Source organism: Malurus melanocephalus, unplaced genomic scaffold (genome assembly GCF_030028575.1).
Source record: "Malurus melanocephalus ecotype Western Australia unplaced genomic scaffold, MMel_1.1 scaffold_848, whole genome shotgun sequence".
Classification (NCBI taxonomy): domain Eukaryota; kingdom Metazoa; phylum Chordata; class Aves; order Passeriformes; family Maluridae; genus Malurus; species Malurus melanocephalus.
The window spans coordinates 90261-112108 of NW_026624080.1; the positions used below are offsets into that span (position 1 = coordinate 90261).

The 21848-nt window shown below is 52.0% G+C and overlaps 1 protein-coding gene across 1 annotated transcript in view; it reads left to right on the plus strand.

Annotated features, from left to right (window-relative positions):
* EFTUD2 (elongation factor Tu GTP binding domain containing 2) overlaps positions 1-21496 on the plus strand; it is a 50402-nt gene extending 28906 nt beyond the window's left edge. Inside the window, exons 2-28 of the mRNA XM_057385609.1 lie at positions 174-280; positions 990-1155; positions 1632-1710; positions 3798-3873; positions 4481-4546; positions 4797-4832; positions 5657-5747; positions 6641-6723; positions 7185-7351; positions 8367-8491; positions 10013-10076; positions 10443-10533; positions 11340-11475; positions 12238-12365; positions 13367-13560; positions 13686-13797; positions 14334-14474; positions 14890-14991; positions 15468-15550; positions 16308-16394; positions 16636-16762; positions 17179-17266; positions 17612-17730; positions 18143-18237; positions 18952-19105; positions 20002-20109; positions 20655-21496. Coding sequence (XP_057241592.1) covers positions 176-280; positions 990-1155; positions 1632-1710; positions 3798-3873; positions 4481-4546; positions 4797-4832; positions 5657-5747; positions 6641-6723; positions 7185-7351; positions 8367-8491; positions 10013-10076; positions 10443-10533; positions 11340-11475; positions 12238-12365; positions 13367-13560; positions 13686-13797; positions 14334-14474; positions 14890-14991; positions 15468-15550; positions 16308-16394; positions 16636-16762; positions 17179-17266; positions 17612-17730; positions 18143-18237; positions 18952-19105; positions 20002-20109; positions 20655-20750 — 2919 coding nt within the window. The 5' untranslated portion in view covers positions 174-175 and the 3' untranslated portion in view covers positions 20751-21496. The remainder of the gene's footprint in view (positions 1-173; positions 281-989; positions 1156-1631; positions 1711-3797; positions 3874-4480; positions 4547-4796; positions 4833-5656; positions 5748-6640; positions 6724-7184; positions 7352-8366; positions 8492-10012; positions 10077-10442; positions 10534-11339; positions 11476-12237; positions 12366-13366; positions 13561-13685; positions 13798-14333; positions 14475-14889; positions 14992-15467; positions 15551-16307; positions 16395-16635; positions 16763-17178; positions 17267-17611; positions 17731-18142; positions 18238-18951; positions 19106-20001; positions 20110-20654) is intronic.
* Positions 21497-21848: the final 352 nt, after the last annotated feature.

The window sequence follows — 21848 nt, forward strand, 5'->3', positions numbered from 1 at the left end:
GGGGAATGGGGTCCGTGTGCGGGGAATGGGGTCCGTGTCCGGCCCGTGGGGTCTGTGTGTGGGCTGTGGGGTCTGTGGCGCGGCACGGCGGCGGGCTCTGTGAGGGGCTCTGTGAGGGGCTCGGTCAGCGCCCCAGGACCCTGCGCCCCCACCGAGCCTCTTCCCGCCCCCCAGCATGGACACCGACCTGTACGACGAGTTTGGGAACTACATCGGGCCCGAGTTGGACTCGGACGATGACGACGACGAGCTGGGCCGTGAGTCCAAAGACCTGGACGAGGTGAGTGGGGTGGAGGGGAGGAGGGGCAGCGWCCCCCGGAGCCGGCGGGGCTCGTCCTGCCCGCRRACCCTGAGCGGGGACGGCCCCGCGSCTGCTCCTGCCCCGTGTGGGGTCTGGTGGGACTGGTCCGTGCTGGGATCTGAATCCCGATGGTCCGAGTGGGTTTGGTGTTTAAAGGATTTGCAGAATCTGCTCGTGGGGTGAAGGGAGAGACAGAGTTCCTGCTGGGATCGCGGTGGGATTGGGAGCTCTTGCAGCTCAGGCTGTGTTTGGCTGGTTTTGGTGTCAGTCCCATGGAGGGTCCCTGTCCCTTCGGGAGCCCCTCTGGAAGGAGCTGAGGCTGCCATAGGGAGCYGGATCCTYGYRGGGGAGGCAGAGTGAGACCCCACGRACACCAGGGGAGCAGGGGGGAGCAGGGGGGGCTCCACCTTGGGGGAACAAGATCCCTGGTCTGTGTGGGGTGGGGGTTGTGTTGTGCTGTCTGTGGTTGTTCTGTGTGTGAGTYCCTGCCTGTCCCCATGTCCCTGCGAGTCCAGGGGCTGTTCATGATCCAGATGCTGTGGGAAGAGCTGTGCTGCTCATCCAGGAGCTGCTCCCAGGGCACCCCTGTGGGTGCTGGGGCTGCACTGGGGGTCCCTCACTCAGGGGTGACCCCAGGGCTGTCCCCTTGGGTGGCTCTGCAGCAGCTGAGGCTGAGCCTTGCTTGCAGCTGGAGGATGATGATGATGATGATGACATGGGGGAGCAYGATGAGGAGCACCCTGGCATGGAGGTGGTGCTGCACGAGGACAAGAAGTACTACCCCACAGCTGAGGAGGTCTACGGGCCTGAGGTGGAGACCATCGTGCAGGAGGAGGACACGCAGCCACTCACTGGTGAGGGGGGAGGGAGCTTTGAGAGAGGGTGGAGGGAGGAGAAGGCTCTTAATTGGAATCCTTGGAAAGGGGAGATATTATTCCCTTCCATCCTGATGCTTTGGAGCCCCCTCACAGCCTCAGGGACTCTTTACCTAGTGTGTGCAGATTTGGGCACTTGTGATGTTTGCAAGTCCAAACATCTGGAAGAATGTTTGTGCTTTGGAAGGGCAGGAATCAGCAGAGACTGGGAAGATGTTTAAGGAAAAAGTAAATGCATTCAAGTCATGTCCTTTAATCCCTATATACTGGAATAGTTCAGCTGGAAGGGCCCTGCAGTGACCATCTTGTGCAGCTGCATTGGCAAACAACTGAGATTRTTTGGCAGCTGGAAAATTGTGGGGTTGTCAGCAAAACTCCCCATTCCTGGGGGCCATTCCTGATCTTTGTGGTTTGGGGGCTCTGGGAACAGTTTTTTGTTCTTTCTCTCATTTCAGAGCCCATTATTAAACCTGTGAAAACCAAGAAGTTCTCTCTGATGGAGCAGACGCTGCCTGTCACTGTCTATGAGATGGAGTGAGTGTGGGGCTGGGGGGAGGCAGATCTGGGGGCTCTGCCTTGGTGTCTGACTGACCCCAGCACAGGCCTGAGAGCAGCCCATTCCCAGGTTCTGAACCCAAAACAAGAGGAAGTGAAGGATGAATTATTTCACAGACACTTTCCATCTCCACCAGCAGCACAGGGCAGGTTGGGCACAGAAGGGAAATCTCACCTTGAAGGCTGAGATTAAGATAGCCACAGCTTCTTATGGCTCATAAAACATTCTTGGAATGGTTTGGGTTGGAAGGGACTTTAAACACCACCCAGTTCTGCCCCTACCATGGGCAAGGAYACCTCCCACCATCCCAGGGTKCTCTAAGCCCTATCCTACCTTRCCTTGGTCACTTCCAGGGATCCAGGGACAGCCACAGCTTCTCTGGGCAACCTGTTAAATATTCACATGGTCAGTGTGTGGTGGGTCATTTTGGGTTGATCCCCRTCTCAAATTAGATCCCATCTATCCCAGTGGAGTTTCCACTGGGAATTTTTGTGCTGCTGGGTGAGTGCAGAGTGCTGTACAATCAGCAAGACACTGCCGCTGTGCTGGGCTTGCTGTGTCTGTTGATTGTGTCCCAAAGCAGCTCCTGAGATGCCAGGCCTGGGAGAAAACCTCCTGGAAAAAATACCAAATGCATTTAAGAATGAAGATGTAATATCTCACACAAGTTTTCTGTGGAATAGACACAATTTGCTTTTTCTGTTAAAGGTCTGACCTTGGCAGCGGCTGTGGTGGGTGGAGGGTCCRTGCCCCTGAGTGTGCAGTGTGTGTGTGTTGTCTCTGTTTGGGATGAGCAGATGGAGCTGTGGGAGTCTCCTTGGCCTCATCTCTCCACTCGTGGCCACTCAGGGCTTTTCCCAGTTGTAAATGTGCAYCTCCAGGTGGATATCCAGAACCAGKTCTGGCTGAGCAGCAGTTCCCTGCTGGTGAGCAGTCCCTCTGCCTGGCATCCAGCAGCCTCTGGTTTTCCTGAGGGGACAGRATGTTCCTGGAGCTGGTGTTCAGTCAGGTGTCCCTCAGCTGCCTGGGGATTTCAACAAAACCAGAATAGAGCCCAAGAGCTGCTGGGGCAGCTGATTTTTCTCAGCCCTTGCTTTGGCTCAGTCACTGACTTGGGCTCTGCATTATCCACTACTTTGCTGATCCCTGTGTGCTCTGCTCATTCCATTTGTAATTAATTCCTTTTCCTCCTGTTTGTTGGTATAAATGGTTAGGATGAGGCCAAGAGAAATTCCTTGTGGGATGTAGCCAGAAACCTTCAAGCTTGSTATTGATTTCCCATTTAGCCTTATTTTCAGACCAATTAGGAAGGTTTTAATCGGGGTTAGTATTGATTGCTGTATTTTTTAGCTCTTAATCAAAACGTTTCACATTAAGAAGTCTATTGGATCAGTGAAAATTTAATCTGTTTAAGAAAGGAGATTATTTGACAGCACTTATTCTCTGCAGGCCTGTGGCAGTGGCTGCATGTTTTATAGCCTCCCATAGTTTTTTAGGGTGGTAATTTAGGAACTCAATTATCTTTTGGCCAGCATCCATCCAGAAGTGACCAGCTCATCATTACCCAGCTCAGCTACTGATTTGAAAAAGACTTAATTCCTTGAGTCTGTGGAATGTCAGTGTTTTAAGACTTGAAAATCAGAATTAATGGTCTGTGGAGCCTCAGGCCGCTTTCAAAGCTCCGTGGGGTGCTTGTTATCCAGCACCATGATTTACTTAACTGCCTGCCATGTCTTGAGTGTGGAAGTGCTTCATCATCCGAGTATATGGATGTGACTTTTGCTCCAGTACTGACTAGAAGAGAAGAAAAATATTCAATAATATTCCAAYGCTGGCAGCTTTACCAGCTCCGTATCCTCCCACCCACTGCCATCTGTCTGGGACTCCAACTCTCTTGTCCTCCCCATCTGGAAAGTGGGAATCTTCCTCCGCAGGGCATTGGCAGGATAAAAGTTTGGCGAGGATTCAGGGGGCACCTTGGATAGAAAGTGTAGCTGAAGCGGCACCTGCTTTTCTTAGACACAGCAGAAGCCTCCAACAGTCTTTTGTGTTTCATTTGCTGCAGTTTCCTGGCKGATCTGATGGACAACTCGGAGCTGATCCGGAATGTGACTCTGTGTGGGCACCTTCACCACGGCAAGGTAGTGGGAATATCCRAAATACAGGAGTGGTACTGGTAACCTGTCTGCTTTGCCATCCCTGCTGGTTCTCTGGCCCCTGGTTCTTGGCAGCAGCACCTACTGCTCCTGCTGCTCATGCACTTATTTACAGAATCCCAGAAAGGAYTGGGCTGGAAGGACCTTAAAACCCACCCAGTGCCACCCCCTGCCATGGTCAGGGACATCAGGAGTGCTCCAAGCCCTGTCCAGCCTGGCCTTGGGCACTGTCAGGGATCCAGGGGCAGCCACAGCTGCTCTGGGCACCCTGTGCCAGGGCCTCCCACCCTCACCCAGTGCCACCCCCTGCCATGGTCAGGGACATCAGGAGTGCTCCAAGCCCTGTCCAGCTGTCAGGGATCCAGGGGCAACCACAGCTTCTCTGGGCACCCTGTGCCAGGGCCTCCCACCCTCACAGAGACGAATTTCTTGTCGTCCTCCAGCTTAAGCCATTCCCCCTTGTCCTGGCACTGCATTTCCTTGTGAAATCTGTAAATTTTTTGTAGKTTTTTTGTTCTGTGCTCTTGCTGGAGGGTTGGGGTTGTGTTTGTACCTGTCTGAACAGTCACCTCCTGTCTCTGCTCTTTTCCAGACRTGTTTTGTTGACTGCCTGATAGAACAGACGCACCCGGAAATCCGGAAGCGCTATGACCAGGATGTGAGTGAATTCCTGGGCAATTCCAGCCTTGGGGAGCTCGGGGTGCTCTTACAGCCAAGGGAGGGTGACTGTGCTTGGGAACAGGGTGGTTCAGTGACTGGAATGTAGGGGTGGAAAGCCAGAGCTCAGTCCTAATTCTGCTACTGTCACTTACTTGTCACCTCAGTGATGTGCCAGTTATTGTGTCGTGCTTCAAACTGATTATCTGACACCAAAATGTGAGATTCTGATTTTTGTTTTGCTTTTGCAGCTCTGYTACACTGACATATTGTTCACAGAGCAGGAGGTGAGTGGTCTTGTAGCGATTTTTTCCAGTGTCTCATGCTTTACTTAATTGTAGGCAGTTTCCTCATCCTTTTTAACCTTTTTGTGCCTTCCACATTTTGATTATTTTCTTTTACARTAAAGCAATCTTCTCCTCTTGTTTACCTCAGGAAGATTCCTGATGCAACTTCCTTCTCTAATCTCCATGTATGTTTTTATAATCTGTGTAATGTTAAATCTGTGTAATGTTAAAGCAGAGTCACCCCAGTCTGGGGGTAATTCTTACTTTCTTTGAGAGAAAGAGGAGGAAGGGGGTTGCAGCAGTGGTAGATGAGAAAAAAAAACTTTTTCAAAATACCTACATTTCTCCTTGTTTTCCTTAGTTCATTCTCCATGTGGCTGGGCATGTGTGTGAATGTTATTTTGTGTCATGACCAGAACAATCCTATGAAGTTTTTTTTCTTTTTCCTCCTCATAATGCTCTGCATTGTACTCTGTGTGATCAAATCTTGTCCTTTGAGGTATAACTTGRTGGCAGCAGAGGGTGAAAGCACAGACAAAACACCCACATTCTGTCTCAGGTGTTGCTTTTAATAGCTCCTCAGCTGAAATCAGGTGTGGAGGGTGCACCTCCAGTCTGACCAGTATGGAAGGGACAGCTGGCTGGGTACTCCAGTGGTCTGAGGTTGTTCCTCTCTTCCTGGGAGTAACAGGATGTCCTGGATGGACGTTTATTTCTCTCCATCTTTTTGATTTTTCCTTGATCTTCTCCTACATCTGCACATGGTGATCTTTTAKTTTTTCATTTTTCTTTTTCACCTGCTAACCTGGTATCCTGTGTTTCAGAGGGGCGTGGGCATCAAGAGCACCCCAGTGACAATTGTTCTGCCAGACACCAAAGGAAAGTCTTTCCTCTTCAACATAATTGACACTCCAGGTGATTGTGCAATCCAGAAAATCCTGCTCTGGGAAGCACTTAGCTTTGTTTTGTACTTTCTGTAGCTGATTCCAGCCTAGTCCTGAGCCTTCAGCTGAGCTCATTYCTGTGCATCACATTCAGCAGTACTGACAGATGGCCCAGAATCACCCAGGATGGTTTGAGGTGAAGGGACCTTAAAGTCCATCTAGKTCAAGGCCMTGCCAYGGSCAGGGAYAAGTCAGGCTCATGTTTGTGATTAGCTGGACTGATTGGGTGCTGATGGGGCTGAGGAGGTGTTTCACTCCAGCAGCACAGGTAGAATTTCCTTTCCCATTTAGAATTTCCTTTGTGAGGTATTGCCATGTGCAGGGGGACTGTGCTTTTCTCAGATGCTGTTGCCCCACCATGAGACTCAGCAAATTCCTCAAGCCTCTGACAGGCTCCTGTGGAGGGAACATAATCACAGATCAACTTTTAAGAAACTTTAGGAAAGAGGGCCTTGGGACACATCTGCTGGGCCACAGCTCGGGATGAGGGAGGTTAGAGTACAGGAGGAGGCTGGGGGGAGAGGCATCTGTTGTTTTTGCTGAGAAGAAATCTTCCTCCTTTTCCCAAAGTACTTGCACAGAGCTGTGAGAAAAAACATCACAAAATGTGAGGGAAAGTGTGTGTTAAACAAATTGTTGTGTGCATTCTCAAAAAATAACATTAGAGCTGAAGCTAAATCCCCGTRGGGAGCTYTGGCAGCTGCTCCCAGGTTCCTGTGTGAGGAGGAACCATCTCCATTCTGCCTCTCTGGGTACCAACAACCAGAGGAAACTGCAGAGCCCCACAGCTTCCCACTTTGTGCTGCTGCTGCTCCCCCAGGGCTCGCTCTGCTTCTCACTGCCCACCTTTGTGTGGTTTTGAAGGTCAYGTGAATTTTTCTGATGAGGTGACAGCCGGCCTTCGCATCTCGGACGGCGTCGTGCTCTTCATCGACGCGGCCGAGGGGGTGAGTGCCTCCTTCTCCTGGGGTTACATCCCTCCCCTGAGAATCTGTGCTCCTGCCTGAGCATGGAGGCCTGGGATGGGTTCAGCTTTCTGGGGTGAAGGGTTTTTGGAGGACAGTTTGGGAAGTGAGGGAGTTTTCCATCCAAGCAGGCAGCCAAGCCTCTGGCTGCTGTGTCCAGGCTGATGTGATGCTGTGGCCTCTAGGCTGATTATCTTGTGTGCATCTCCATCCCTGTGATACCTAAAACTGAGCAGGTTATTTATATCAGGGATGTCCACGGGGTTGGATTCAAGGAATTTGGTTGAATTTCTGAATTCCAGGAAGATCAGCTGCTTGCTGGTTGCTGAGCCGGGGCTTTTCTGCAGCCTGGAAGCAGAGTAAGGGTCACTGGTTGGCTCTCACGCCCCAGATAGCATTTTGGGGAGGCTTTCCTGGGGCTCTGAGCTCGCTGTGCCCTGCAGGTGATGCTGAACACGGAGAGGCTGATCAAGCACGCGGTGCAGGAGAGGCTGGCAGTGACTGTGTGCATCAACAAGATCGACAGGCTGATCCTGGAGCTGAAACTGCCCCCGACAGATGCTTACTACAAACTCAGACACATTGTAGATGAAGTGAATGGGCTRATCAGGTGAGGCTGCTCGGGGTGATGCAGTGTTAGTGCTTGCTGTCCCTGTCCCATGGCTCTCTGTGACCCCTGAAAACTCRTCAGTTCGTTTCTTGATCTGTTGAATCATAAAAAATGGGCCAGGAAGAACCACTGCCAATACATCTCAGCCAATACATTAAATTAAGCAGGATTGGCTCTTCCCTTGCAACCCTTGGGGGATTTCATTTCCCCTCCCCACCTTTTCATTTTTCCTCCAATAAAGAGCAGGCAAATTGGACATCTGACCACAGCAGGGAATGTGTGTTCCAAAATGTCTCAAACACACTGAAATTTTCCAGGTTGTATGCTAAACTGGAGGTTGAGATGTCTCAAAGCTCCTAAATACTACAAAACTAAAGAGGATTTGCTGTCCCAACCCCTAAASAGCAATTCTGATACTGACACAGTGAAATCTTGACAGCCCTATTCAGGGAAGAGAGGGACATCTTAGCAGCTGTGCAAGGTTTCTGTGGGTTCTTCTGCATCCAGGGATCTTTCTAACAGCATTCTGCCCTTCAAGTGTGTGTGAATTTGCACACGAGCTCCCTGGCACATCTCTGTTCAGTGTGTGCTGGCATCAGGGGGCTGTAAGCACGGTAATTCATCCTGCCTAGCACGGCTGTGAGCTCATTAAACCTGTTTGGATTAAATTCTGTCCCTGTGTTATCTTCTCCCTTGCTTGCTTGACCAACTTGGCTGCTTTTTTAGGGGAAGAAAAATTTCTCCCAGATAAAAAAAATCCGGAGCACTTGCATGCTGGTAAACTTTTTAGTTCTAGGATCTTTAAATATTTGCACATTAATGCTTTGAAATTTATAGGCAGAAARTGTTCCTGACCCCGAGATTTTGATGGCAGGCGAGCTGCAGCCTGTTTAAAGATGCTGTTTGGCAATGCAGGCTCCTTGCCTGTCACATACTGCTGTTGGGTGTGGGAAGTGGGTTGAAGTGTCTCCTTTGGTTCATAACATTGATTTGGTTTTTATTTTTCTCCTCCCAGCATGTATTCCACTGACGAGAACCTCGTGCTGTCTCCCCTTCTGGGGAATGTGTGCTTCTCCAGCTCTCAGTACAGCATCTGCTTCACACTGGGGTCTTTTGCAAAGATTTATGCAGACACATATGGTGAGGATTAGCCAGAAACCTGGTGCACTCCCAACATCTCATTTCCCAACCTTTCTGAGGTTTTCTGAGCTGCTCAGCTTTCCCTGCACATAGCCAGCATTTGTGTTCTGCAATTGCTGGGAGCTGAGCGGTGCTGCAGAGYTGAGCCTCAGGGGTTAAAAGGCAGAAACGCGATTTTAGCAAGATATTTTCTCCTGATAAATGTTTCTTGAGTCAGAAGCCAAGATTTTATGCATACCCTAAGCAGAAATAACAAGCAGTTGGAGGCAGGTGTGTGTGTGTTGTGCTTTGCCTCCTTATCAGCAGCTCAGGAGCGAAGCAGTTAAGCTCTTCCTGTCTTTTCCCAAAAGTCTGAGACTCAGCTGCAGCTGGGCACAAGCTTGGCCCACAAGGTTTTGCACTCTTGGCCTCTTTCTTTTTTAAGAAACTGTCTTTTTCTGGCTTGGATTTAATTTTCTGCTCCCCAGGTGCCCACTCAAGGCAATCTGCCTCGTGTAGCAGTGGGCTCTGTGCTGGCATTAGCAGCTGCACAGCCCAGGTTTTTGAAGTCCCCCACTGGGGAATTTGGGGATCTGTAGGAGCCRTGAGCAGGGGAAGAAGGAGGTTGCAGAGCAGCTGGGCCAGTTCTTGCAGAGAACTTGGCCTGAGGGAGGATGAAGTTGTAGAGGTCAGGGACCAATGGTGYCAGGACTGTCACGTGTCCTGAGAGTTTGGAGCAATAAATGGGTGTGACAGCATTAACTCAGAGCCTGCTGGAGTGAGACACCCTCTTTGGGGAGCTGGGGGCAGCACAGCTGGCAGGAGATGCCATCCAGGTGGGGCAGGCAGGAGCTGAAGGGGTTCTTGGAGTTGGGAATATTGGATTSTGGACACCAGGGATTGTGTGTGCAACCACCACACGTCAGCTAACAGTGTCCAGAGCAGCTTAAGTGTCCAGACTGCTGCCACCAGGAAATTCCTTGTGCTCACACATCTGCCCACAGTTTGGAACCTGCTGCAGGTTCTCACCCTGTCCTGGTATTTGTAAATTCACCGTGACAGCCAGCAGAGCTCTGGACCTTCAKCACTGGCAGTTTGGTTGTACACTCCCTGAGAAGGAGGAAGGAACCTGGAGATGATCAGCAGGGCAGAAAATGCAGTGCTGAGCCTGCAGGGCTGAGGGGTGGAGGCCATTCCAGCAGCTTGGCACTGCAGCAGCAGTGTTTGGAAGTTCAGCAGATGTGGCTCCTCAGCTCTGACCTGGTGGGTAGCAGAGAGCTGGGGTGTTCCTGGGAAGCCAGACTGTGAACTGCAGTGTTCCTGTGCTGCTGGGGCCATCCCCAGTGGACTCTGTGCTCAGCTCTGCCCGGTCTCCCCAGGACAGGGCTTCATCTTTCACTCACAATTGGGAATGAAGCGTTCGCTCATCAGCATCAGTTCATTAAATTGGATCCTCAGGCTTGTTTTAAAAGCAAAAAAAATTTAAGCAAAGAGAAATGCAATGACATCTGTGAGATTTTTTCATTTGCTTTTTCCCTTTAGGAGACATCAATTACCAGGAGTTTGCGAAGCGGCTTTGGGGCGACATCTACTTCAACCCCAAGACGTAAGAACCCTCTTCAAACGTCTGTTGCTTTATTCCTGGGTCTTTCCTTCCCCTGTAAAATGAGGATTAGAGGAGCACCCAAGGTCACTCCTGGTCCTGTGATYCTGTGGTAGTGTCTGGGAAGGGTTGAGTCAGGCCTTCTACTAGGTGTGGATCCATGAGGTCCTCCTGAACCCCCCAAGCAGGAGCAGAGAGGTTCATTTTTTGGAATGAATGAATTCTGGCCTTCATTTGCCTGGTCCACGTGTCCCTGACAGCTTCCCAGAGGATTGGGAGGGAGAAGAGGAGAAGCTGGGAGGAGCAGAGGCTGTGTGGGGCTGCTGGCAGGCTGCAGTTCCTGCTCCTCACATCTCTGGTCTCCAACAGCCGCAAGTTCACCAAAAAGGCCCCGACGAGCAGYTCCCAGCGCAGCTTCGTGGAGTTCATTCTGGAGCCCCTGTACAAGATCTTGGCTCAGGTCTGTGGTGGGTCCTTCTCCTTCCCCACAGCTCCATGCTGGGGCTGGTGGGGCTGGTGTGGCTGGTGGGGCTGGTGTCTGTGGGACTCTCCTGTCCCATTCTGCAGTGGGATCTGCATGGGGTGGGTTTGGGGCTGCAGAGTGATGGTTATTTCTTGCAAATGCAGCCAATATTTGCAGTGAATAGAACAGTCCTTGCTCTTCCTYGTGTGCTCTGGTAGCAGCCAAGTGACAGTGCTTGGACTTGGAGCAAAGGCTTGGAGCACAGAGTGGATGAGGAAGAGTTGGGAAAGGGCTCAGCYTGGARCAAAGGAGGCTCAGAGGGGACCTTCTGGCTCTGCACAAYTCCCTGACAGGAGGGTGCAGCCAGGGTRGGTTGGGCTTTGCTTCCAGGGAACAGGGACAGGACAAGAGGAAATGGCCTCAGGTTGTGCAGGAGTAGGTTTAGGTTGGAGATTAGGGAAAAATTCTTCCCCAGAAGGGTTGTCCAGTCCTGGGCACAGCTGCCCAGGGCAGTGATGGAATCCCCATCCCTGGAGGAACTTAGAAGCTGTGTGAATGTGGCTCTTGGGGACATGGTTTAGTGGTGGCCTCGGCAGTGCTGGGGACTGACTAAAACTTGGTGATCTTAGAGGTCTTTTCCAACCTTTATAATCCCATGATTCTATGATTTGACCCATCTGGCTCTCATTTGAGCTGTAAACGGTGCAACTCCAGAGCCCTGAGGCTGGTGGGTGGTGCTGCACTGGGGAGTCACTGCCTTGGACCCCTACAGTGAACCTGAGAGTGGGTTTGTTGTCCTGCAGGTTGTGGGGGACGTGGACACCACCCTGCCCAGGACTCTGGATGAGCTTGGCATCCACCTGACCAAAGAGGAGTTGAAACTGAACATCCGGCCYCTCCTGCGGCTCGTCTGCAAGAAGTTCTTTGGGGAGTTCACAGGTAAAAGCTGTTTGTCTTCCCCTCCACAGTCTTCCTTATATCCCCAACATCTCACACCAAGAGCTGAGGGTTGTATTTTGGTCAAGGAGTGCCAAAATTTGCCCATTTTCCCAAATGTAAATATCAGACTGCTTGTCTGCAGGACAGCCTGAGGCACTGCTCACCTCTCCCCTGCTGCTGTGGGTGCTGCAGTCACCAGGGCTTTTCCTGTTGAGGATAAGTAAAACCTTATAAAACAAGGGCCTTGTAAAACCCCTGCTCTCTCCTGTTACTTTGGCTAACCAGAGAAGGATTCTGGGAATGATTCTGCTAAACTAGAGGTGAAAAGCAAGATACATAACCCTGGGAAACAAGTGCTAGAGCTGGTATTTCTACCTGTGAGAATGTGGTATCAACAGAAATAAGAAATTTAAACAGTAGGAGGAGAAAAACAGCAACAAAGCAACACCTGATGTTTTTCTGAATGCTTGGATGCTTGTGCTGTAGGTGACCAATAGTGATGTGYTGTAGTTAAATAACAGCCAATGAACCTATTGTAGTAGTTTAGTAGTTTAGCCAATGAATGTGTAACAGGAATGGTGACAGACTAAAGTGTGTAAATGAGACTGATTCTTGGAATAAACAGCTTTGGCTCTTTGTGAGGTACTGATGTGTGYGCAKGTCATAGCRACATTTGCCTTGTGTTTGTGGAGCCCGTTTCTCCCTTCCACACAGTGATTAACCCTGTCCTCACCCTGTCCTCACTKAGTGCTCCCGTTGCAGGCTTTGTGGACATGTGTGTGCAGCACATCCCCTCRCCCAAGGTGGGGGCCAAGACGAAGATCGAGCACACCTACACCGGCGGCGTCGACTCCGACCTGGGCGAGGCCATGAGCGAGTGYGACCCCGATGTAAGGAAACTCCTCTGGGCTTGCTCTGACTGTGCAAAACCCAGGCAAACAGGCCCTGCTCCCCCTGCCCTGCCAGGGCAGCTGCCTCCCAGCCAGCCATCTGCACAGATCTGACTTGCAGCTCTCTGAAACCTCTCATCYGACACTGGAAAAAATCTCTTCGCTCTGAGGAGCTTCAGCTGCCTGCCAGGGCAGCCCTGGAGAGAGGGAATTGTTTCACAGTGTTCAGAGAAGAACAGGACTAGGTCAGGACTCCAGAGCATGTGGGAGCTGCAGGGTGGTTTTCTGTCCTTTTGCAGCCTTTTTGTCCCCTCTCCTTGAAGTTTGATTCTCTCTCCAAACTCTAAACTGATCTSAGCTGTGCTGATAAAAATAACCCTGTGTTAGTTAGTCAGCACCTTTCCTCTCCCAGCCCTGCAAACCCTTCCTCCTCCAACAGCTTGCACTGAGCTGTCACTCAGAGTTGTCTGGAGCCACCAACGCTGGCAGCTGAGTGAGGAATTTGCCTGTGACTTTTGCTCTGATGTCTGCAGAGAAAATTAATCTCTTTTTTTAATGAGTTGTGATTATCCACGTAAAACTCCACAGTGGTGACTGTCACCACATCACCAGTGGGGAGTGACCTTGTGGCACTGGAARCTGGGATCTGGGGAGGGGCTCAGGTACTCTGCCCTGAGCAGGTTTGAGGCCAGCAGGTGACATCTCTTCTCATGGCTCTGTCCCAACCAAGAGAAGGAATGAAAGCTCCTGAACAGTCCACCGTGGTCATTTCAGGGCAAGGAGATGTAGGACTTCTGGGGGCAGGAATTAAAGGACTTGGCAAATCAAAACCATTGTTTCTGGATTTCAGCCCATTAGTCCCTTTTATCCACAAATCATAGAATAKTCTGAGTTGGAAGAGATCCACCAGGATCATCAAAGTCCGATCCTGCCAGGTCTGTGTCTATTTTCTGACTGTGTTTTGAAAGAGGCTGATTTCTCTCTCCCTTTGTCATGGGAAGGGTCCCTTGATGTGTCACACCACCAAAATGTACAGCACCGACGATGGTGTCCAGTTCCATGCCTTTGGCAGGGTGCTCAGTGGCACCATCCACGCTGGGCAGCCTGTCAAGGTTCTTGGGGAGAACTACACCCTGGAGGATGAGGAGGATTCCCAGATCTGCACCGTTGGACGCCTCTGGATCTCAGTGGCGAGGTARGGAAAGCTCTGGCAAAAGGAGTCACCTGGAGTAGGGGGAGGGACTGGAGGGAGGGAGAGCTGCCAGGGAGAGGGAGRGCCCTGGAGGTCTGAGGCTGCAGTGCTGCTCTCCTGCCTTTCAGGTATCACATTGAGGTGAACAGGGTTCCTGCTGGCAACTGGGTGCTGATCGAGGGCGTGGACCAGCCCATAGTGAAGACAGCGACTGTGACAGAGCCTCGGGGCAATGAGGAGGTACCGAGCCTGGCTGGTACTGCTCAGCCTCCCAGGGAGGCAGGGGGATGGGGTACATCCCAAAAGCTCCCCTGGTGGGGCCAGAGAGTTCCTGAAATTAAAATGAATACTTAGATGTTAAATCTATTCAATTATGAAACTCAATGAAAGTTAAGTGGGATTAATCAATCAAACTTGAAAACAGTAAATTGGGAATACATGCACAGAAGCAGGTGAGAGCTCAATACCATACAAGTTAAGCAGCATAAAGGAGCTACAGTGAAGTTTTATTTAGGARGCCACAAAGGAAACTTTTGCCTTTCATAGCCTTCATTTTTAGCCAAATGGAATCTGAAMAGCCCCTTCAGAATTAGCATCTGTAAAAATGGATGCTGCTTATCTGTTGTTTCATGTTGAGGTTTTAACTCCCTCAGTGGGGCCAAAGAGCCCCTGTYTGGCACAGTACCAGGGCCCAAGAGCTGCTGAGGGAAAGAGAAAAGCTTCCCACGCTGTGGTATGCAGAGATGCACTTTCAGCTTTGTCCACTCTGGTTCCAGGCTCAGATCTTCCGTCCCTTGAAGTTCAACACCACATCTGTTATCAAAATAGCTGTGGAGCCAGTCAATCCCTCCGAGCTGCCCAAAATGTTGGATGGTCTCCGCAAAGTCAACAAGAGCTACCCCTCACTTACCACCAAGGTACCGCTGGGGGCACTTGGATAAAATTATTTCCACAGGTCCCTTCCAGCCCTGWTCTGTGATTCTGTCTGTGTATGGMTGTTTCCAGTCCGTGGGCTGATCTTCCAAGTAATCAATTTTTTTAACTGTATGTTGTTATGTTTGTTTTYGTGCTGTTTYYGTTGATCTCRTAAATTATACACAAACAGCAGAAAAGTGTAAATCCAGCAGAAAAGTGTAAATCCAGCAGAAAAACACCCCCCCTGCTGTGCCAGGGAAGCAGCTTTCTGCAGAGCCCAACAGTGCTTCCTCCTGGAAAAGGCCGTGGGAGCTTTCCTTGGGGTGTTCTGACTCTAACAAAGGGATTTAAGGYTGCTCCTTCATCAGAAGCTGCGAGCAGAGGGGCTGCCAGCTGAATCCTTCTCTTGTGTTGCAGGTGGAAGAGTCTGGGGAGCATGTGATCCTGGGAACAGGAGAGCTGTACCTGGACTGTGTGATGCACGACCTGCGCAAGATGTACTCYGAGATCGACATCAAGGTGAGGGGACCACAGAGGGATTTCCTCACTGGAAACTCTGCACGGGGCTTTGTTCCCCTGTCTCAAAATGATGAGAGGATGAACCTACCTGAACATTCAGCATGGGTTTTGTCATGTAAAAGTAAAAAAAAAAGGGAGTTAGGGTGCAAAAGTGCCTCTTACAGCCTGACTGTCACTCCAGTGYGACTGAGAGACTGCAAATTGGCTTGGAGAGGAGTTTCCATATTCCAGCCTTCTCCTGTGCTTCAGCCATTGCTTGGCTACCATCAAATAAATAAGTTAAGGGGGGGTTTCATACCTGTAATTAGGTTTAAATCTTCCTATCTCATTTGAATGATGGAATTAGCCAAACTGCCTGTGCAGCCTCAGTGCTTCATGCATGATGCTGATTAAAACACTTGCAGATCAGAGGTTTCAAACAGTCTTTTTACAAACAAAAAAACACTGGAAACCTTACAAACCTGTTTTTCTTTTAGGTGGCTGATCCAGTGGTGACATTCTGTGAGACAGTGGTGGAAACGTCCTCCCTGAAGTGCTTTGCTGAGACACCCAACAAGAAGTAAGGGCCTCTGGTCAAGCTGGGCATGGGAGAGGGCACAGAGAGGGTCCATCCCCTCCAAAGGGGCTGTTCCCACTGGCTGCTGTCCACACAAGTGGCATGTGCCTGAGTGGGCAGTGTCCCACTGACCTGAACTCAGGGACACCCAGAGTCCCAGGGATTTCCTGTGCGGTGTAGAAGCTCTGAGAATGGAGGGAATAAAGACAAATTTTCTGTATGTCCTCCTTTCTACCTAAGTATCAGATCTTCTCAGCAGTTCTGAGAGGTGTTCTGGGGTCCTGGAGCAGCTGCCAAAAAGCCCAGTGGTGCCTTCAGTAACTCACCAAAAAAATTCATGATCAAGGGCTGTCCTCTCTTATCCATACTTCATCTTGGATTTGTTCTTGCTGGTATCAGCACTTTGCAACCTTCTCTGTGTAGRAATTTTCCCAATATCCAACCTAAACCTCCCCCTGCACAACCTGAGGCTGTCTCCCTGTTCCCTGGGAGCAGAGCCTGACCCCCCTGGCTGCCCCCTCCTGTCAGGGAGTTGTGCAGAGCCAGAAGGTCTCCATGAGCTTCCTTTTCTCCAGACTGAAATGCTTTCCCAGCTCCCTCAACCGCTTCTGGTGCTCCAGACCCTTTCCCATCTGCCTCCCCTGGACACCTTCCAGCCCCTCAATGTCTTCCTTGCAGTGAGGGGCTGCCAGTTCCTGAGATCTTCCCAGTTACTTGCATTTCCATCACTCTGTGGCTGATCAGGACTGTCTCTCCTCAGGAACAAGATCACGATGATTGCTGAGCCCCTGGAGAAGGGACTCGCCGAGGACATCGAGAACGAAGTGGTGCAGATAACGTGGAACAGGTAGGAGCAACCTGGGAGAGCAGGAAGTGAAAAAGAAGTGAAAAACTGGGAGRAAAGGGAATGCTGGGAGCTGCACAGTGCCAGGCAGCCGCCTCTAGGCAGGGATCCTGCCTTGGTTTTCCTGCCAGCCAGTCCCTGAGCTGAGACTGTTCTGTGCCTGAAGGGAACAGAGTTGTAAACACATCATGAGTGCAGGTTGAGTACCTGTATCCTAAAGCTTCTTGCCTTTTTCTCCCATCAGGAAGAAGCTGGGTGAATTCTTCCAGACTAAGTACGACTGGGATTTGCTGGCTGCCCGCTCCATCTGGGCCTTCGGGCCAGATGCCACTGGCCCCAACATCCTGGTAGATGACACACTGCCCTCAGAGGTGAGCAGTGGGGCCATTCCTCAGTGAGACCTTTGTCCTGTGGTGCCAGGAAGTGCCCACTCCTTCCAGAACTTTCAGCAAGGCCCTGATGCCTGTGGGATGCTCATTGTTTACCACAGCTCAGACCTGCTGCACTTTCCTCACAATGATCTTACACTGATTACTGGATCACCTGTTACTTTTAAGGTCTTGCTGTTTGGGTCAGTATCCTCAAATTGCCCAAATTTGCAACTAATGGGCTTTCAGGGTCACCAAAACATAATTTATAGCTCTCGGAAGCTGATGCTCTTGAGCTGTGAGAGGRAGGGGTGACATTGGATGCACAGGGGGACATTGCTGCTTTTTTGGGAACTGACTTTTAAACCCTGGTTGTGATGAGGTGTGGTTTCTGACGCTGTCTGTCTGTCCATCCATAGGTGGACAAGTCACTTCTGGGCTCAGTGAAGGACAGCATCGTGCAAGGCTTCCAGTGGGGGACCAGGGAAGGGCCCCTCTGTGATGAATGTAAGTGGGACCTGGGGGGAAATTGAGATCATGAGATCTATTAAATTGATGGAAAATCTATTAAATTCCATCTCTGAGTGTTCAGATGTTCCAGGCTGAGCAGGACTTGGAGCTGGTCTATGGAAGGKGTCCCTSCCCATGGCCAAGATCAGCTTTAAGGCTCTTCCAACCTGAATYATTCCATGGTTCTGTGATATGAAGGGTTGTGACGTGGTCATGTTTTCCCTGCTGGAATTAAATTTAGGAGAACTGCTGGTGGCTCTGGGCGTTTGGGCATCTGGGGATGTGGTTGGTGCTGGCAGAGGACATCCCCCGGGTCACTGGCTGTCATTTCTCCCTCCGCAGTGATCCGCAACGTGAAGTTCAAGATCCTGGAYGCGGTGATTGCTCAGGAGCCCTTGCACCGGGGTGGAGGGCAGATCATCCCCACAGCCCGCAGAGTCGTGTACTCTGCCTTCCTCATGGTGAGGGTTTGCTCTGGGCTGGGCTGGGCCCTACAGATGTGCCCCAGGGCTGTGGGTTCACACTGACTCATTCACCCATCAATGTCCCCAGTGCCCTTGTGGGCTGGCACACGAGTCCTACTGGCGGTCACGTTCCAGCCTGGATGGAACCTTGTGTGCATGTGCTCCTTCTGCCCTTCTTGCTCCTGCTGGGCTCACTGGGCAGGGTGGGTATGGGGAGGGAGGAGTGTGTGACTCGTGGCCAGAGGGAGAAAAAAGGGAGAAAAGCTCCTTTTGGTGTTYGTGATGTTGGTTTGGGCAGCCACGGAGCAGCAGRAGCCCATCGGTGCTGGGTTTGACCWATGRAGCTGAGCTGTGCTGGTGCTGTGGGTGGCTAAGTGGCTCAGTGGCTCGTGTCCCTGTCCCCTCACAGGCCACCCCTCGCCTGATGGAGCCCTATTATTTCGTGGAGGTGCAGGCCCCCGCTGACTGCGTGTCTGCTGTGTACACGGTGCTGGCCCGGCGCAGGTGAGCTGCCCCCACTGCCAGCAGTGGGGCTTTGCAAAGCAGCAGCTTTGGGATCTGGGCTGCTGGAGAATTCCACATTCCTGGCACTTCTTGTGCAGAGGGTGAAGGCTGCATGAAGTGACAGCTGGAAGCTTCCTGACTGCTCCTGGCCCCGAGCAGTGCAGGGAGGGGTGTCCAGGATCACACGCAGCCTTTGGGTTGTGCCTGGTTCTCCCTGAATGTCAGAGAGGAGAATGTCCAAAGGGATGTGCTTCCTCTGGAGCACTGGGCTCAGCCCTGGGGCCCAGCTTGGGAGAGACTTGGACCTGCTTGAGCAGCTCCAGAGGAGGCTGGGAAGTTGCTCAGAGGGCTGGAGCTACTTTCCTACAAGAACRGGTTGAGAGAACTGGGGTTCTCTTCTGGAGAAGGCTCCAGGGAGACCTTGGAGCCCCTTCCAGTGCCTAAAGGGGCTCCATCAGAACTGGAGAGAGYCTGGGGACAGGGGCCTGGAGCATCAGGACAAGGGGGAATGGCTTCCCACTGCCAGATTTTGGGAAGAAATTCTTCCCTGTGATGGTGGCACAGGTTGCCCAGAGAAGCTGTGTCTGCCCCATCCCTGGAAGTGTTCAAGGCCAAGTTGGGCAGGGTTTGGAGCAAGGAAGGTGAAACTCTGGGGTTCAAGGTCCCTTGCACAGATCATTCCATGATCCTGTGACTCTCTGACTCTCTTTGCAGAGGCCACGTGACACAGGATGCTCCGATCCCAGGCTCTCCCCTCTACACCATCAAAGCCTTCATCCCAGCCATCGACTCCTTTGGCTTTGAGACAGATTTGAGGACCCACACGCAGGGACAGGCCTTCTCTCTCTCTGTCTTCCACCACTGGCAGGTGAGTCCATGCCCTGGGGAGAGGGGGGGAGAGGGACAGGTAGGATCAGACACCAGGCAGGTGCTCTCAGTGCCACAGCTCCCGTGGGTCAGGAGAACTCTGGAGAACATCCTTGAAGGATCCTGGGGAGGTTTTGTGCACCAGCTGTTCCATGTCTGCCAGGACTTTGTTCCAAGTCCCAACTCTCCTTGTCCCAGTGATGGAGCCCTGAAAGCTGCTACTGGCTGAGTGTCAGGGTCCTGCACTGCCTGGGGAGAGAACATTTCCCTTGTGAGRAGGGAACCTGGTTGGGTTCACTCCGTGCTCTGCAGCCTGGGAGAAGTCCTGGAATGGGGCTCAGACTCACTGATCTGCCACAGGAAGCTTGAGCTGTGCCCTGCTTCAGCTTTGCCTCACAGAGGTGGTGTTTTAAACCTGTAGAAAACAAAGTTTGGGACAAAATAATGTTCTCTGGCCACTTCTGTGTCTGGGGGAAATGGGGTCCTGGGGAAGCCACAGCTGGGAGCTGCACAGTGACTTGGGGTACAGCCCCATGGGAGCAGCAGCTGCAGTCTGAGCCCTGGCCTAAAGCYTGAGATGGCAAAGCCCTGAGAGAATAAACGTGCCTGGTTTATGGAGGGCATTGTGCTGACCACAACTTGCATGGACTGTTCTGTCAGGAGGYATTTGGAGTCTTACAGAGCTCCCTGGGGAAAGTGGGACCTGCCCTTAGCTTGGGTTTTCCGCACTGTCATTGTGATTTCTCACCAGCACTGACATAAGTTTATGCACCAGGAGAGCAGACGGAGTGTTGGGGGTGTCTGTGGGGCCCAGGGGTGTTTCTTGTTGCAGTTTGGGGTCTCCAGTAGGTTGACCCAGCCCCAATGTTGTGCTCACTTCCTGGCCTTGTGTTTCAGATCGTGCCTGGTGACCCCTTGGACAAGAGCATCGTCATCCGGCCRCTGGAGCCACAGCCAGCCCCACACTTGGCCAGGGAGTTCATGATCAAGACCAGGCGTAGGAAGGTAGGTCTGGGACAAATCCCTGCAGTGTCCCCCTGTCCCAGCAGCTGGGCTGTTGCAGTGTTGTCCCTCGGGTGTGCCACATCCCCTCTGTGTTCCCAGAGTGGTCCGATGTCCTTTGTGCCCCAGGACTTCCTCGGTGCTGCCTGTCAGTGCCTGACGGTCTCACCAGTGACTGCAGCCCAAAACAGGATCCTGTGGCCCTGCTCCCTCCCCAGCCCCTCTGACCCTTTGGAAGCCTGGTTTAGCCCCCTGTCCAGCAGAAGCAGCAGGAGTTGGTTTCTGTGCTGGTTTGGTGAGCTGGGCTGAGGGGCTGCCGACGTCCTGGAGCTGCAGAAGGAGGAAGGGCAGTGAGCTGGCAGATGTGCTCAGCAGCAGAAACCACACATAYGCAGCTTCCTGAGGATTGTTAGATGACCTCAAGCTGCAGAGAAACACCTCATGATTATTTTGGAGCCTGAAAATTTCTCTTACTGCAGGACTGCTTCAGTGGGCTCTCTGGGCAGTGGCTGAATGGGGAGTAACCCTGGCTTTGTTTTACCCCTCAGGGTCTGAGTGAGGACGTGAGCATCAGCAAGTTCTTCGATGACCCCATGTTGCTGGAGCTGGCCAAGCAAGACGTCGTTCTCAACTACCCCATGTGAACCTGCTGCCCTGGTGTGGGGGCTGACCTGAGCCCTGCTCCTTCCCCATCCCTGCTTGCCCAGCCCTGGCTCCTGGAGGCTCAGGGCACAGAGGGAGCTGCTCCTCAGGTCACTCTTCCACGGCTGGAGGAGTCTTCCTGGGCATTCATGGACCAATTGTGGGCATTCTCCATCCRGGGAGCAGCCCAGACACAGAACCCTGATCCATTTTGTATTGTTAGTCTGCAGCTGCTGTTATTTCCAGCGAGGTTTTCCCTTTGGAAAAAGGTTTTCCCTTTGGATAGGCTTCTCCAGCACAGAGCTGAGCAGTGTTGAATAGGGATTCCTGAGGACTGGGCCTAAACTTGTGGCAAGCATTTCAGGCAGCTGAGAAAGGGGGGTTGGTGGGGRAATGCTGGGGGGCAGTGCTCTCAGCCTCCCTGGAAAGAGATGAGTGTGGCTTTGAACTTTTTGTACCTGTTTTGTGAACCCTTCTAAACATTTAGTACAAACTTCCAGGCTGGGCTTAGTCTGATTGTGCCCAGAAGTGGCAGAGCTGGGGGAGGCTCTGCTTTCCCAATGCTTCCAAACACATTGTTCTGATCTCCCCCATCCTCAGCCCTGATTTCTCCCATCCTCAGCCCAGATTCCTCCCCTCCTCAGCGCTGATTTCCCCCATCCTCAGCCCCAGCTCCCCCTGGCCTCAGCACTCCCCAGGACTCTGTGTCCCCCAGCTGTCCCCTCCTGCCTCTGGTAGTGAATGCACCAGCCCGACCAGGCCTGTTTTTTCCTTTCTTGCTCAATCTTGCTGAGATTTCAGGAGTTTCATCAGCTGCTCATCCTCTGGAAGGTTTTTAGTGCTCCCTCTCCTTTTCCCCACCCTGGCGCTGCCTCCAGACTCTGCCCCAGTTTGGTCCCAAGCATGTGCTGTGGAGCCAGGGATGATTTCCATCTTCTGGGGACATTCCTGCTGTCCCTGTCCCCTGGCTGCCCCCAGCCTGACCTGGCCTGGCACTGCCCTGCTGCTGCCACGCCAAGTTTGGCCCTGGCAGCCTTGTTCATCCCAGAGACACCACTAGGAACCTGTCCCAGAGCCTCCCTGTGCTCAGAGGGGCTCGG